Consider the following 17,657-nt stretch of genomic DNA (forward strand, 5'->3'; position numbering starts at 1 on the left):
TGTGTGAAAACCACAGTTGGTTTAAGAGATGGAGGCAGCTTTTGTGACGTCCTTTTTTGAGGCCTCAAGATGAAAACCGGAAGTGATCAGCAAGGGGGCAGAGCTGACTGTGAAACTGCACACTCATTGGCTGACAACTTCTAAGTGATGTGATGACCATAACCTGGATAATCCTCCTTTCTTAAACTTGAACAAAAATAACAAAATGGCAATGGATGATAATAATGAAGACGATGGTGATGATAATAGTGGCAATGACGGTAATGAAGATATCACTAATGATGACAGTGAAGATTATGGTAATAGGTGATGTTGGTGATAATGATTGTAGTGATGACAATAATGGTGAACAGGATGGTAACTGTGAGGATTACTGTGGTTCTAATGATGTCATTAAAAACCCATTAAAAACCAGCGGGTCATAGCCACGGCAGCCCCAGTCACAGCTAGTATACAGAACGAATATGTGAACATCAGCTCTGCCTACGTGGGTGTGAAGCTTCGCCAGCCACAGCACTGTGGTCACAACCTGCTAGAACGAGCAGTGATGGTAATACCTGAATACACCTGAATGCACAGGATAAAAAAAAAGAAAGAAAGAGAGAAAGAGAGAGAGAGAGAGAGCATATGGGGTGCCTGTGGATGGTTATTTAGATACTGATAAAACAAATAAGTGTGAGATCATGATAAAAAAAAAGAGCTGCTAAGAGTGAAATTTGCATTGGTTGTTGATTAAACTAATATAAATGTGATATTACTCTTATTACAGAGCAAAAACTTAAAAAGGAACAATTTGGACCACCACTGCTGTCTTTGCTTACACATGCTGTATCTTTGTCTGTGGCTCCTTGTCAGATGAACGAGGGGTTGATCAGACCGCACAGGCTAATGAGAAGTCACTCTCTGTGGTAAGGTCAGACAGGCGTTTTCTCAGCCGGGCTCTTCTTTCTCTCTCCGCCATCGTTGCCTTCATCTCTCTGCTGTGTTCAAACGGAGACCAAGTGAACGGGCCCATCATGTCACTGTGCTGCAGCCCAGTGAGGGGAACCAAATCAAGCTGTCACTGTGCAGGAGTGTTGAGGGAGAGGTGAAGGGGAAGAGAGGTAGCCGCCTGTTCTCCCATTCCCTCCACAGAGCCCATTATAGCAGGTGCCAACAATGGGAGACAGATCATGCATGCACACGTACACACACACACACACACACACTGACAGAGAGTTGTTTCCATTACTTCAGAGAACATGGCACATGCAAACTTATCCAGCCTTAAATGAAGACTTCACCCTGAAACATAAAGCTTTATATTATGAGGACTTGATTCTGGTGGCCCAAGTGAGGCAGGCCCCCCACTATGCTAATGTGTGACTGGATAAGCCCACCACCACCTTGTTCAGAGCGACAAAGCTAACCTGCTGCTGTTTGGCAGATTTCTACCATGTTTGCTTTAGTTTAGCTTGTTAGCATGATACATGGTAGAAATCAGGTAGGTGATGAGCTACTACCATAGACTGTATATAAAAGATGGGAGTAGCCTTTGGTTTTGCATTCCCCATTTTTTTAGTCTCAATGTTAGCATTTCAGCCTCTGCCATGTTGTTGCTGTCTTCTTTGGTTGTTTTCTTTGGTTGTTTTTTTTTTTTGGGGGGGGGGGGTGCAAAACATTAGCATTTCACCTTATCAAAATATCAGCTCTCACTAGTAAACTTGATAGGGAGTAGCATTCATAACCTGCAGGGGTGGAACACGGAAACAAACATCTGATCATTAGTGCAGAGTAATTTCACTCATTAAAGCTGAAGCACAAACGTCTTAAACTGTCTGCACTTCGCAGCAGGTTTATATTATTTTAATTCTAGTGAAAATTCTCCGAAAGGCACCGACGGCACAAACATGGCTGAGAGCTTGTGCATTTTTTGTACCAGGATATAAATGTGCTTCTGGGGCATTTTAGAGGACAGCCTCAACTGGCCTTTAGAGGAACTGCAGTTTTTAAGGCATCTAAATTTATATTTAATTATGTTAGTTTGTCCAAATGGGAGACTAAGTATAAAAATGACTGCAGTAAATGCAAAACCTTTTTAAAACTCATTGAATTGAACATGTGTGTATGTATGTGTATATGTATATATACGGGTGTGGGTGTGTGTGGGTGTACATATAATAAAAAAAATAATGCCCTTGTCTGACAAATTATGGCTCTAACTGCTATTTTTCAGGTATTTGGTCATAAACCAAACAATTAGAAAAATAAAGTTGCTTATTGCAAGTGGAGGGATCACCAGAGTCTGTACAGGATTATAGCCAGTAGCTGTAATCAGACATGCAATCAGTCCAGCTACTTAAAAATGATGTCCATATGCAACATATTTACCGCCGTTTTTCTTTATTGCATCAGTTATCCTGCACCTGGCGTATATACAGGAGCCTTCAGCACTGCTCTAGTATCTGTGAGTTTTACAGTGTTGGTATGCTGAGGTTGCCAAAGTGATTTTGTTTGTACTGATATAAAAACACACTGAACCAGAGCCAGCTGAGCTTCTGTTAATTAAATGTACATTATGAAACTGAAGTCAGACAAAAGGTATCTATTTATCACCAACATGCTAAAAGAGTTATTTCTGTAGCTGGAAATAATTTCAAAATTTAAATTAATAAATGAAAAATGAATTACTGTCTTTCTGAGGGATTATTTAATTCTAAAGCATCAGTTAGCAAACACAGATATAATGCTCTAATGTTTATTCAAACATCTCCACTCTCCTGTTTATGCTCAGAATCCTACTAGTTATTTACAATGACCTCAGACTCTGCGCAGTGTTTTCAGACTGAACCTTCAAGAAATGCTGAAAAGATTAAACTCCCGCCTGCATATGGGCTTCAAATTACAGCATTTATTTAAATGGTCCATATGACTGTGAATGGATGGCCTATGAAGGCTAGTGATTAGCAAAGACAGGTGTATATTTAAAGGGACAGAGCTGCTGGGTGGATGATTCTGTCCTGTTTTTATGTATTAATGAGCTTGTTTCTTAAATCCTGATTGTGTCAGAGCCAAATAGACACAATCACTGGTTCCTGTTGGCCGTGTGTGTGAGTGTGTGTGTGTGTGAGAAAGAGAAAATCTTTTTGTGAGGTAACTTGTAAAAGGGTGCAGGTATACTGGAAATCTTCTGTGTGTGGATCTGTGTGATGAAATGCAAGGAGTGTGTGCGTCTGTATCTGGCAGGCCTGACACAGCGTGTGTGTGTGTGTGTGTGTGTGTGTGTAATGGGAACAGCTGGCTGAGGGAATGAGTACAGAGGGAGAGGTGATGGATGCGAGTGGAGCTCCTGTGACAGATGAGCTAACAGGTGTTCACCACAGCCCTCAGAGAGACGCTATTTATGAGCCGGAAAAGACAGCCAGACGCAAAAGCACACTCCGCCACCGGCCTCCTCAGTGCTCAAACACATCACGTACATCTGCACAACTTTGCTCAACATTGAGCGACACGGCAGAGCTGCACACAGGCTTTAGTTTCCAAAAAGCAGCTTTGCTCAACAAACGAGCTGAAGCCTTTCCATCACTCTCCCTGCTCAAAGTCTTAGTGCATCTTGTACTGCAAAAATTACCATAAAATATATTTTTATGGCCACAGTGCACCTAATGTTCCACCTCAATTTTGCTTACTATTCTCAGTTTGCTACTAAGCTGCAACCAGCAGTCACATTTGGTGTGCTGTTCCCATCTTTATACTGGATCAGCAGCCATTGTTTCCACATATTAATGCAGTTTCTTTTTTCTTTTTTTTTCTTTTTCATGGCAACAATGTAACATTCTATGTAACATTCTAATCAAGTTTCAGTTACAGTGTTACACAAATTCTTCAATAACCACAACGGACAGATTGAAGAAAATTTTTTTTTTTTTTTTTTTTTAAATCAAGGGCCTTTTTCCTGCCATGTGCTCTGCAATCAGCTGTCGGTGTTAGAACAGGTACCCGCATCTGTATTTTTCTGTGAAGTGCTTTTTGGGCTGGTTTTCACCTGCTTTGCTGTCAGCTTTGTGGTAATGCTTAAACACTTAAAATATTCTCATGAGTCCTCGTTAGGGTAGGGCGGTTTGTGCCAGTGTTTGCTGCAAGCTGCAACCTCCGCAGTAACGTGAACTTTCAATGTGCGAGAATCAGAACTGCAGTTCCTCAAATGACCACTTGAGGCTGCCATCAAAAGCGAGTAGATCCCCCATAGACTCCCATGTTAAAGTGGCCAACTTTACAGCATTTAAAATGCATGTTTACAGCCCGAGTTACCCAAACCTAAATGTTCTCTGCGGTATTATGTAGAGGAAAAAAATGTTTATATTTTCACGGAAATTTTTTTTTTTTCCCCAAGGAAAATATTAGACTACCAGCCGCTCTGACTGCGGGCTCCTGGAAACACGGACAAAGAGGAATGCATGTCAGTGGCGTGGCAAGTCGTCATCATGATGTCATGCGCCTCAGCCTGCCAATTAGAGTTCAATCTTCATTTTCAGCCAGATTCTGTGAAATGACTGCACTGGATGACACAGCTTAGTTTTAATAAAGTCACCTTTATTTTTGAGATGCAACAATACAGATAAAAACACTTTGCTGATTTGAGTCTAATGTTTGGTTTTCTAGATGACGTCAGGCACTTTAAACACGTGTGATTTGAGGACGTTTAAAGGCTAGAATGTAAAACTAAATCAGTGTTTGGTGTCACAAATATCCCTACAGATTTATAATTTAACAACATCATATTTGTGGGTCAAAATGTCACAGAGAACTCGTCCTTCTCGTGTGTTCTTGGCAATAAAGAAGTCCAATAAAACTTTGCAGTGGCGCAAACGTGTTGGCACTGTGAGTGCAGCAGTGATGCAGTCCTTCTCCCCAAATGTATGTAAAGCTGTTGGTACATTATCATGCTTCATCAAACCATAAACAGCATGAGATTTGAGTAATTACTGCCAAGGAAAATGGGCAGTCACATATTTTTACCTCAGAGTTGTGTCATTTGTTTTTTTTCCTGCCTGGAAAGATTCTGGAAATATTTAAACACAATGAGAGCAAAGGTCACTTAAATTCTAATTTATTCTAACTTCTGTGAGGTCGTCTAAGAATTGAAAGAGGATCTTCACTTTAATTAAATTCATAAATTATTCCCATGTATTTCCAAATGCACAGGCCATAAAAATAAACACTGAGTAGCGTTCTTCAGTTGTTTCCTCTTCATTCGATGTGAGCGGTGCTGCGTATGGAAGTGCTGCTGCGGAAATAAATGTATGAAATCTTGAATTAATAGTTGCCCTCGTTTATTTTTAATACAGCAAGTTGAGAAGAGGGGAGGATTCTACGCCTCGGCGAGGGCTTGTTTGAGGTCTCGGAGCAGCATGGATGCCATGACGCTCTTTTCTGTGTTGATGGTAAGAAGCGCTTTCGAGGACTCGTTCAGCTCTAGAGACACCAAGACCAGGGCGCCGCTGCTGACGGTCCGCCCAGCAAACCTGCAGGAGAAGAAGAACGCTTCCATCAGTTCAAACAAGCAAAAGTAATAAAAGTAAGTGCGGCGCTGAAAACGGGACCTTAAAGTTGATCTGCCGATATATATATATTTATATATATTTTGGTCCTTTATTCCCTCTTTCAATGGAGGATTGGGAGAGTCTTGGAAATAATAATAAAGCATTTGATGAATAAATACTATTACTAAATTTGCTATTTTTGTGACCCTTGAGGTTCTCCATATCATTGTGATAAAAGGGATCAATTAAAAAAAACCCCAAAAAAACAGATAATTTTATAAATACAAGTTTATGTAATTTTTTTCTGTTTGTTGATCTTATTAATTGTTTGATGGTGTTTTTTTCTTCACACCATCTTTGACCATCTGTCCAGCGTAGAACTGTCACAACAAAAACATAGATAATTAGGCTTATTGGCATTAAGTATTTCACACCAATTAAAAACAAAGATAAGTACTTTGCAAATTTCACATGGAAATATAACACTTGGGTATGTATGTATGATGACCTTTAGATGTACAATAATACAGTTTAATCTGAAACTTCTACGCTTACAGCGAGTTCACTAAAATTTCACCTTTTCAAATCCCCATGAATGCTCGAGTGAAGCCAGCCAGGTTCGTTATAACTGGAGAACAACTTGTGTATAACAAACTTAAAAAAAAAAAAAAAAAAAAAAAAAGGAGAGATAAATGTGTTGCCTGGCTATAAGCTTACACTCTTAGCTTGCACTGTTTCCCCAAACCCATAAATCCATGCAGTGGAAACTTCTCCAACACCTCAAACCTTGTAATTACCCTAAATTAGGCAATGAGACAAAAGTGGAAAATGATGTGACAGGAAATACAGAGAGCAATGCAGCAGACAGTTCATTATCCCGGCTGACTGAAGAGCCATTAGGGAGGAGACACGCCCTTCAGTCAGTCAAACTGAATTTCTCCTGTTTTTATGAACTCTGAGTGTCTATGAGTGTGTGGGAGCCGTGAGACCAGTGTGGGGGACACCCCATCCCACCAGCTCCCAGTGGGCAGTCAGGGGAATTCTCAGTCTGCTGTTTCCTTGGATACCATCCCTGCAGACTGGGGGCATATCTGCGCGCACATGGTCCCCATTGAGAGTGCTAACAAGAGGCAGACATGGGCTATGACCCAGCGTGACCCTCTTTGAGGGTGACACAGCAGAGCCGGGGGCCCTCTCCTGCCCCTCTATCTCGGAGCCTCACGTGGCTAACTCCCAGCCATCTGCCTCCATTTAGCACTACATCCCTGCAACAAAGACCCCCCGTGGCAACCCGCTTAGGCCTGACAAACAGCCCACAAAGAGCTCCACTTAGGCCTGACTAAAGCCTATGAAGAGCCCCCACAGGATGGCCCGTGAACAGGCGCTGTCACAGAGGCTGCGCGGTGGGAGCGACTAGCACATCCACCAATTAGCACGCACACGTTTAAGACAGGGGTGGGGGGGGCATGCGTACACAATGAAACCCGGTGTGTCTGGGTGTGTCTCTGGGGATGCTGCTAAATTACCATAAACAGAGAAGAGGGAGTTTATCAGGGAGCTCTCAGGGAGGAGAGAGAGAGTCCTCCTCAGGCTTAATTAAAATATTAGCCACTTCAGCAGGAAACTGCAGCCATCGAAGAAGAGGATGAATTTCTCTCGTGCAAAAGTACCAACCTCTTTGCCCTGCTCTTATTTCTTTAAATAATTCTGAGGACGTGCACTCATCTAGGTTACAAACAGTGAGCAGGGTGTGTCTTCTGTTGCACTATATTCCAATTTAAAAAAAAAATAAAATAAAATCTGACTTTTGATGAGAAAACGTCTCTTGGTTTTTCCTGTTTTAATGTGATATTCACCAGAGAATCATGAACACATGTAAACATAAATGCTCGCCCCTTGCCCTGTTCCCCAAGACCCCCACCCCCCACTGTCAGCAGCCTAAGGTGTCTATGTGGTCCCTGTGGCTTTGCTAATAGATTTAGGATATAAATCTTTCATTTACTCAGACAGTTAACACTACCCCGAGGCTGCTTTCATTTCATCTCATGAGACGCTGCTGTGGGCTTTTGTTCATGTGTGGTAATAAGAGCGACTGAAAGAAACATGAGTGCGTTTTGATTGAGTTTGATTTTTGAGCGCATTTGCTTTGAATACTCTCACTTTGCTGTTTGTGTCTGAGTGCAGGTGCAAAAAAAAAACCAGATAAACATCAGACAACATCAACCCGTTTTTAAGGACTAGAAGGGGAAAGATTAAGGTCAAGCGGGCCTTAAATGGGTCATTGGTATTCTCCCGCACTCTTCACATACCGGGCTAAACACTGGATTAATTGAAGTATGGAAAGAAAAGCAAAGCATAACCCCTGGACTTAGAGCAGGTGGATTGGCATCGATCGGTAGGGCTGCGGCTAAGCATCACTCTCCAATTATCTGTGATTCTCCTCAGTGCAGAGAGCCTGTGTGTGCCATCTGCCTCCCCTCCACCCTGTCACTGGAAACACAGCGTCGGCTTCACCCTTACATTCAGCTTCACGCGAAGAAGACCGTGAAGGCCCAGAGGATTCGGCTCAGCAACCAAGAATGCATTAAGTACACTCCTCACCCGCATCTTAAATAAACATGCAACCATGTTTGAAAAAAAAGAAGTTGCTGCATGTATGTTTTAACCAAAAATCAGGCTGAGGCCCAACTGTGTTGGGGCTACAGCTGGATGCTTGTTCCATGCTGGTTCTTGGCCAGGTGGACAAGTGGAGGAGTGTCCTTCAACTGAGTGGTCAGTGAGGCCAGACCAGAACCGAACACGAGCGAGCAGACTGAGACCGGGCAGATGGCCAAAGCTATTAGCCCCAGTTAGAACCAGGAACCCTCCACGCATCTCCAGAGCTAAGCCATACGGACGAACTGCAGCACCGCGCTCGAAGGGCAGAGGGGCAGACGGACAGGAGAGGACAAACAGAGGCCAAAAAAGAAGAGAGGGGAAAAGATGTGAAGAGTTAAATATGTAAAATAAAGCTGCTACATAGCATATCATACGCGACAGTGTCTGTAAGGAGAGAACATTCAGTTAATTAGTCAGGTTATAAATCAGTCACATTTTAAACAGAAACAACCTCAGTGAACAGGGGAAAATTCGAGTGTTTAGAGAAAAAAATAATATCAAATTGTAAAGTAAAGAGAATGAACAGCTTATAAATCAAGTGCTTCGCTTTTTTTTCTTTTTCAAAATTAGGCTCTAACAGGAGGGATTGGCAATGCATGCAAAATTCGATCAAATTTGCTTTCAAACGGACTGAAAAATAGAGCACATTTATTCTATTCCGCCTGTTTAGACATAAACAAGAACAGCGTTTTCTACATTTGCTTTCCTGCTTGATTTATTGCCATCCTCCTTTCCAGCAATCAATTTCTGTGTTTCAGTGCTATCCACCCCCCCACCCCCGCCCCACCCCCGCTCTGCCTCCACGCCTGTTTGGGAAAAGCAGTGCTGCACCCTGCTGATAAACGAGGGGAGTGCAGGGATGTCGAGGGGGGGGAAGGCAGGCTGTTACTTTGTTAAAGACTCCACCACTGCGATCTATAACACAACATGTCATGAAGGAGAAATGTGTGTTGTGAGCTGTCTCAGTCTTGGGCTAAATATTGAAATCCCATCCATTATTTCTACATTAAATCCAAAGTCTCACTCTGCAAAGGGGAGATTCCTGTGTGATCGTACCCAGAGCAGAAAGGCCTTTCTCTGGGGAGATCAGAGGAGAAAAACCTGGACGGAGGTCACCTCACATACCACATTTAATGCAGAGCGACCTCCACAATAAGCTCTCAGTGGGTGTATCCGATCTGATCGATCACTCCGCTCTGGACGTGCGTGTTGGTGTGTTATTCAAAGGGCGGTCCAGCAGCGACACACAAACACCATGAGTGAAAGTATCACCGGTGCTGAAACACTATGCCGTATATGATTTATCATCATATATCAGGCTAAAAAGATAAATATTCTTACACTGAAGATTCTCAAATGTAAACATGTATTGCTTTGCTCTGTTTTATGGATGGATCAGCCACAACATCAAAACCATCTGCCTAATATTGGGTGAGCCACATTCACATGGTTACTCCACTGTAACAAGACGGTGAATGTTTTTCACTTTAGCAGTGTTAATATATTTGATCATTTCTACTCTAACTGAGCATTCAAGCCACATTCATCCATTCACACATAAAGTTGATTAAAAGCAGTGTGAAAGAAAAGGAGAAAAACGGGTCTCCAAACTTAAGACTCCTCTTTGTTCAGCTGACCAAAATCCCTGCATCTGAGCGGCCAAAAGCAGGGCTTTCGTGCTTTTCAAAACTATATACAACAATTAGGATAAGTAGGAAAATAAAATCCATATTGAAAAAAAAATCTATTATTCACATTAGTGATGCAGATGCTCACGAGGTAAAGCGAAAACTTCCTCCAGAAGGTTGGTGGTTCACTTCCTGAGCTCCTCCACTCTGTATCATACTGAACCCCAACTGTCCCGATGCATTCATCAGTGTGTGTGCGTGCTCAGATTAGACTGGAAAAGCACTATGTATAAACACATTTACCAGTACTCTAACCATATCAATTTATAATTATGTCAGTTACTTTTTGCATTATATTAAATGAAATATGCAGTCAAAAGTTTGGACACACTTTCCCATTCATATGTATAAACGTGATAACTAAATCCACAAGGTCAGATCTATCCACTTCTCAAAGACCAGCCTGTCAAACCTGTGGGTTCAGTTTGAGGAGACAAGGACTGAGAAGACCACCTTCTCCATTAGATAGAGCTCCACAGGAAGGAAGTGTGGAAGAGGTAGTCACCATAAGGACAGCACCGGACGGCATGGAAGAGCGTCTTTATTATTGGAAGGGTACGGGGTAATGCTGGGACACTGTCCTCTTCTTCAGTAGTCACAAAAGCAGGACAGAGATTGATAGCATGGAGTCATTTGAGCTATTGGTTATTCTGAATGAAGTATGGGCTTACTGGATGCACGTCTCTCCCACTGGCTAACATTGATTTCCACTCACTCTTTCAGCTCTCTGTGCCCTTGTGCAAATGTCTCCCTCTTCTTTGCTGTCCCTTATTTATCCCGTGTCTCCAACATTTCTCTTCTATTGTGGCCTAAATCCATAAAGAAATTATCGCAGGCACAAGATCATTCAGAGACGACTAGACAGAGACACAGGGAGGCATTAACAGACAGACCGGGAGGAGGTCGGAGCACGGTGCCCGTTGCAGAGGGATGGAGTGAAAGACAAAGAGGAAGTGAAAGAGAGACAGCAGCGCGGAGGGAGAGACAGATGGGGGTGCAGAGATGAACTGAAAGAGAGACAGAGCAGGAAACAGAGGGAGAGAGGGAGGTGTAATTATCTATCAGGTGTTCGGGTGTGCGTGACAGAGGAGGAAGCTCATTAGCACACTCTGTGTACACCAATTACACAGCCAGGCTTCTCAGGGCATTCCCCTGGCATGTCTATGTGAGCCTGCTGGGGACAGACAGACACTTTCCCTCAGTGACACCCACATACACACTGTGTAAGCAAACTCTGCCTAAAATGCAATTACAACGGCCGCCCAGGAGCAACGCAACTCACAAATAGTGTCAAAGTAAGATTTACAGAGTGTCCTGATATGAGGAATTATTATTGGTGTTAGCTGCGCAAATATCACATTTTATTGAGGAAAGATTTGCTCATAAGTTTGTTTTTTAAAAATTACATGAAATAAAACGGAAAACTAATCAGCCATGCAACGCTCCAATCAAAATGTAAAAAAAATATTCTCATCAACCTTTGGCTTTTTGGGAATACAGCTTAATTATAATGTTTTCAAATGTACTTACTTTAACCTGATGGCTCATTTTTCTTTTTATAACTTATTTTCATCAATTATTTAATTCTCATCATGAACCTCCTTTTGTCTTTATAACTACTTTAATTCTTGATGACATTCTTCACAGATTCAACAAGGTAGAAATTACAGCATCACACAGTTGCTGCAGATTAGTCGGCTGCACATCCTGACGTGAAGCTCTCATTTCACCGCATCACAAAGCTGCTCTGCTGCATTCAGATCTGGTGACCGTGGAGGCTGTTTGAGCACCAGGATCCATGTTCAAACAAACCTCTGGTCACAAAGGGATGGCCATGGTCACTCAGGTAGGCTATGATATTAAGAGATGTTCAGCTGTACTAAGGGGCCCAGAACGTGCCAAGAAAGCATCCCGCATATGATTACATAACCACCACAACCTGATCCAGTGATTGATGGCAAGACAGGACCCATGTTTTTATGCTTTTTAGACCAAATTCTGACCCTGCCCTCTGAATATCATTGAAGAAACTGAGACTCATCAGACCAGGCAATGTTTTTCCAGTCTTCTACTATCCCATTTTGAGCCCATGCAAATTCCAGCCTCAGTTTCCTGTTCTTAGCCAACAGGAGTGGCACCCAGGCTGATTCAGAAATGCTCTTCTGCATAACGTGGTTATAACGAGAGGTTATCTGGGTTTATGTTGCCTTTCTATTAGCTAAAGCAGTTTGGCTGCTCTGGCATCAACAAGGCATCCTCGCCCGGCGAGCTGCTGCTCGCTGGATAATTTCTCTTATTTGAACCATTCTCTGTAAACCCTAGAGATGGCTGAGTGGAATAGATCAGCAGTTTCTGAAATACTCAGACCAGACTCTCTGGCATCAACAACCATACCACATTCAAAGTTGCTTAAAATCACCTTTCTTCCTCATCCTGACGCTCAGACTGAAGTTCAGCAGAGCATTTTGATCATGCCTATTTGCATTAAGTTGCTGCTGTGCTCCATGTGCAAACTCAGGGCTTTAAACTGGCATTCCACAATCCAGAGAGTGATGTCACGACAGCTATATTTTATGTAACTAATACTCACCCTTGTTATCTCCCCTGAAAATAAGCCCTCAATGACTCCTGAGTACTGTGTATTTGTAGGAATAACCACACTACTGGATAACAGTACTTAGCAGTGGTCTTCAACCCTAATGTTAGCCCAATGTTAAAGTCTCACTATCTAAGATTACTCAAAGCTTGTCCTTTGGCCATCTGAATCAGTCTGTACTGATCTGGTGGATGAAGGGCGTTCCCATCATAGTGCCTACATAAGAAATTCTGTGCATAAATCTGTCTGCAGGTCCAATTTATGGAAAAAAAAAGAAAAGAGCTGGATAATAACAGAGAGGTGAATGACGAGTGCGTCCCTTTACCTGCTGAAGTTGTTTTGATTGGATGGCACTTCTCCTACATTGGCTACAGACAGGACCTGTTTGTTGATGGCTTGCCTGGAAGTATTAGCTGTTGCCATGGTGATGGTTGCAGCAGTTTCATTCATCCCCTGCAGCTTACCTGAGAAGGTGCAAAAATGTTTAGCCAACTGCAAGAATACAGTTGATCATGTACCAGTAAGTGCAAAATTAAGTGTTTCACACATAAAAAAATATTGACTGTCAAGTACTCTGGAATCAGGTTTCAAGATGAAAACTTCACAATGAAATGGTGCCTTCATGTACACTCAGCAACGAGCAGTTTGAAAAAAAAATGAATGAATGGTTCGGTAGAAATGAAAGACAAATATATTAAAAATCTATAACTATAAGAATTAAACTTCACTCATTTGGTTTACAGAAGATGAATTTGTTAGAGAGAAAATGGTCCTGAAAAGCAACTTGTTTTTTTTTTTTTTGTTTGTTTTTTTTATCCTTTTGTCTGATGCAGTTCAGAGGCACTCAAGGGGGAAAAACACAGTGAATGAAACTTAATTAATGCAGGCACAGCGTTTAGGAGGCACTTAAGAGCACACTGATGGCTCAGATATGAGTATACTCTCCAGTCTCAATAGCTATAACAGCATGTACTTCTACAGGTGTTTGTATGTGCTGGAAATACTGTTAAGTGCCCCAAAGAAGAAAGCACTGTCCTTTAATAACAAAAGGAAGGAAATGCTGATTAGTGAATGACTTTTTTACCCAGCAGAAATCTGGTGTTGACGCTTTTTTTTTTTTAAAAACACGTTTGAACCCTAACGAACTCATCAGAACACCAAAGGCACAAAATGACAAAATAACCAACCAATCAAAGGCAGCCAAGTTTATCATTATTTGTGAGGCAAAATTACTGATTTGTTAATAGAGTCTAATGAAGTGTACCGGGTTCACCTCCCTCTGAGAAAGAGTTGTCTGAAAGCAGTTAATACAGTGAACACTTAAACCCGTACTGCTTCCTTTAGGTGGCTACAGTCTGTTTCGTTCTTCTGACTGTGTCTGCTTAGTTTCTGAGCCATTCAGAGCTCCTGATTGCAGCTACCAGCTACTTTAACACACCCACAGCCCTCCATTCAAACAAACTCCACATGGTTTCCTTGTAAAATTCCCTGATACCTGCAGCGGCTCCTGACTGAGAAAGGCCTTTAAATATGATCTATGATTATGGTTTATTTCTTACTGTATTGTTTTCCGAAAGTACATAAAACATTTATTGTAAATATCAACATATATCATGAATCGCTATTCCACCTAAAAATATAGCTCTAGTGTCTTGGTGTTCTGACTTTTTCCACCTAAAAGCACTTGTTTCATCTCTTCATCTGACAATGATCTTTGCGTCACACTGTAGCTCACCTTGCTCCTTGCAGAAGTCCTGTTCTGCCATGGTGCTGGGCATTAACAGCTCTCCTACAGCAGGCTGGATGGAAACACTGAACTGGTCCTCCTTGGTGCTGAGGAAGGAGAAACACACACCACAGTAGCAACTTACTTATTTACAGAGTAAAACTGGATTCTTGCAAGTGCTTTCTGCTCTGCAGCTGAATTCAAACACAAAGGTGTTCTGTGCACTCGTGTGTATGTATGCCTGGTTTGTGTATGAAATGTTTCTCTGTGTGAATGGCATTTTGGGCCACATTGACCCCCCCCAATCTCAAACAGATTTTCTGATAAGGCTATTGATCCGCTGCGCAGCGGTGCCAATGGCATTCAGCAGGTTGATTGGGCTCGGGCTGATTACTGGAAGAATAATTGTTATTCCAGCAAACTGGGATCAATTTTGGCTGATGTCTCACCTGGGAGTGCTGGCACAGAGCAGGTAGGAAAAGGAAAATTAACAAAGAACAGATAAGAAAGGAAAAAGGAACAAGAAACTAGAAAGAGAGAGATGTAAAGGTGCTGTGATGATGAACAGGAACAGAAAAAAGGTTGTGAAGAAGATGTACAATGGAAGGCCTGGGGGGGGGGGGGGGGGGGGCACCTGACTGAATATGAGTGGATGTCAGGTTGTCTTACCACAACTGGAAGTTGGCCGCTTGTGTCGAGTCACTGAAATCAATGCCCATGGACACCGTCACAGAGGCCCCTGGCTCCAAGCGCTCTGAGAATGGAAAAGAGGGGAGGAAAGACGAGAGGAGAAAAGGAAGAGTGAGTGACAAGGGCACAGTGTGCAGTGTGGGGAAGGTGGAGGAGGGGGAGGTGGGGCAGCAGCAGAGTGGAACAGACAGGCATCTACACCACTTGTGTTTTCTACTTCACAAAGCAAGGCCACCGTGTGTGAGAGATCTATCCTTCAATCTCATTCCACACACCTCAGCCTCAGTTTAAAAAGGAAAAAAAAAAAAAAAAAAGAAAGAAGCATGAAGGACTAGCATATTTTCAAAACAACAGGCTTGTCAACGAGAGCATCGGCACAGAGAGAGAGAGAGATGGGGCGAGGGAGACAGAAGAGAGTTAAGCAAAGCCAAAAATGCTGAAGAGTGAATCCGGACAGCTGAATGTGAGGGGTTGCTGGAGGAGGAGGAGGAGGAGCGGGAGGTTAACGATGAGAAGAACACAGAGAGACAGAAACATCCTCCATGCCTCCCTGCTTGGCCTATGTTTCTCTCTCTGTGGAGCAGGGCTGTTTTACTGTATAACTCTTTCAACAGACAGAAGAGAGGAGCAAGTGGAAACTCTGTGAAAACAGAGCCATCATAGACTCTCCTCCAATCCAGCTTTTCATAAACAGGCTCAAACTCATGTAAAGGGTTTGTAAAACGGCAATAAGATGGAGTCAGTCTGCTGTCAGTTTGCAACTGAATGGGGTCCAGTTGGCAATTACACATGCAATCTGTTTGCAATTGTTGACCTTGTTTGGAGACAGGTTGCCAGCGACCACAGTGGTCACCATGAGCTTGAAGGTGTTACACGCTCAATCCCTGGTTGACCAGCTGGTCACCACAACTATTAGCAATCGGTCTCCAACAGCTAAAAATTGATTCATTTTTCCTGGTCACAAGGAGACTGCCATCTAGTTTTTTAAGCAATTAGGTCACAATTCTAAAACCAGAGCTAAAGCCAGCTAACATTAGCTGCCTCACTTCCCAGTTTGATCCCATATCACAAGAAAGGGCATCAACAGAAAGAAATTACAGAAGACCCGGGACCAACCTCCTAATTACTCAGGAAAGGCCTACAGAAAGAAAACTGCATTTAAATAATACTTTTTTAAATGTTACATAGAGAGAACATGAGATGTATATCTCATCATCTGGGGGGATAATCTACATTAAATGTTTGGCCATATCAGGAAACCTACAGCTGTTCCAAAGGAATTAACAAGAATGTGTCGGAGAACGTAAACAGTGAACAAATCACAAATACTACTCACGTGTGATGAGCAGCAGAAAGTAATGTACCTTAGACCCAAAGGGCAAGATTTCATATTAAATACAAACTCTGTGTCATGTATTTTTCTCACCACACATTAAGGTTTGTCTGTATTCATCCTCTGCAAACTTATCCAAACTAAGTCGAGCCGCCCACTCACAGTATCCAGGCTCAGTCGATCCAAATTAGACACTGTTTGGCTGCTCGAGTTCCTTCAATGCCCAATCAATCCCCAGGAATTGACAGTTTTAACATGCTCGAATGCACATCAGTGTGCATGTCTGTGTCTGTACACAAATGGGGGAAAAAGTCTATCATACTGAGTGTAGCCATAATACTAGAGCATGTGAGGGCAATAAGAGTGAGTGTATGTTTGTTTGTAATGATTGATACACGAGAAAAAGGATTTGCTGAAGTGACATTGGCTGTTTGGGTGCATGAGACAGTGCCCTTTGCTGATCAGATTTTTATTTTATTTTTTACAATTTTTTTAATGACATCCATTAATATCTGTTTGTAAAAACAATCACAGTTGCAGAAACTGCTAAAAGTCACTGAACGATCAGGAGCGGCCTTACGCATTAGACCAAGGACGAGGGAATTCTTATCCAGACACTAGACTAGTAGTCAACCCACTGAGTGAAAAACAAACCGCCTACACTGCTGCCACAGTATTATTTAAGGGCTCAGTGATATAAATACTACTTCACATCTTTTATGATGTGGCGTGATATAAAATGGCATGGAAAAAAAAAAAACAACCTTGGAGTGACTACACAATCTGAAAAACATCTAAAGCTGTTCTGATTAAAAAGTCTCGTTGGTTAATACCAGAGAAACAATCACTGACTGGCCATTGGCTGGACTACGGTCAGGCTCGAGGAGGCCTCAACTCAGACTCAAAGGAAACAGCTGTTCAGGTTAAACAGGGAAAATAACTTAAACTAAGAAACTTGAAGCAAGAAAATAAAATTATGTAAATAAAGAAATCAGAAAACCAGTACCAACTAAACTCTGCTTAAACTTAGAGCGCATAATAGTGTTGTGACACATACGATTACATACATGTCACTATGAGTACTTGGATGATGTACTCCTAACAATCAAAATGTTAAGAGTGGAACTTTCCCTTCTCCCTCTCCCATCATGGATAATTGGCTGACCCTGAAAATTAGCTTCTGCCTAACTTTCCCTTCACCTCGATGGAAAACATCATGAGGTCAAAAAAAGGTGTGAAGAAGAATTTATCAGGACTTAGGAAAAGAAGAGTGGTGCACAGAGAATCTGACTATACTTACACAGAGTCCATGTGATGGTGGACATCTACCAGGCTGAAACTAAAATGTCCCGATTACAAACTGTGCATCGTACTGTGTTGCTTCATGCAGGTTACATAAATGAGAACCACCACTGAAAAATATAACTTCATAACAAAGGTTGGA

General features: G+C 42.2%; 1 protein-coding gene across 2 annotated transcripts in view; it reads right to left on the bottom strand.

Moving 5' to 3' along the window:
* Positions 1-4,571: 4,571 nt before the first annotated feature.
* ap3b1a (adaptor related protein complex 3 subunit beta 1a) overlaps positions 4,572-17,657 on the bottom strand; it is a 55,201-nt gene continuing 42,115 nt past the window's right edge. Inside the window, exons 24-27 of one of the 2 annotated variants that reach the window (XM_030742841.1) lie at positions 14,860-14,944; positions 14,200-14,297; positions 12,790-12,928; positions 4,572-5,504 (exon numbers count right to left, since the gene is read on the bottom strand). In XM_030742841.1, coding sequence (XP_030598701.1) covers positions 5,351-5,504; positions 12,790-12,928; positions 14,200-14,297; positions 14,860-14,944 — 476 coding nt within the window. In that variant the 3' untranslated portion in view covers positions 4,572-5,350. The remainder of the gene's footprint in view (positions 5,505-12,789; positions 12,929-14,199; positions 14,298-14,859; positions 14,945-17,657) is intronic. The other variant, XM_030742842.1, reaches the window with a different exon arrangement.

The sequence above is a fragment of the Archocentrus centrarchus genome, chromosome 12 (assembly GCF_007364275.1).
Source record: "Archocentrus centrarchus isolate MPI-CPG fArcCen1 chromosome 12, fArcCen1, whole genome shotgun sequence".
NCBI classification, from domain to species: Eukaryota; Metazoa; Chordata; class Actinopteri; order Cichliformes; family Cichlidae; genus Archocentrus; species Archocentrus centrarchus.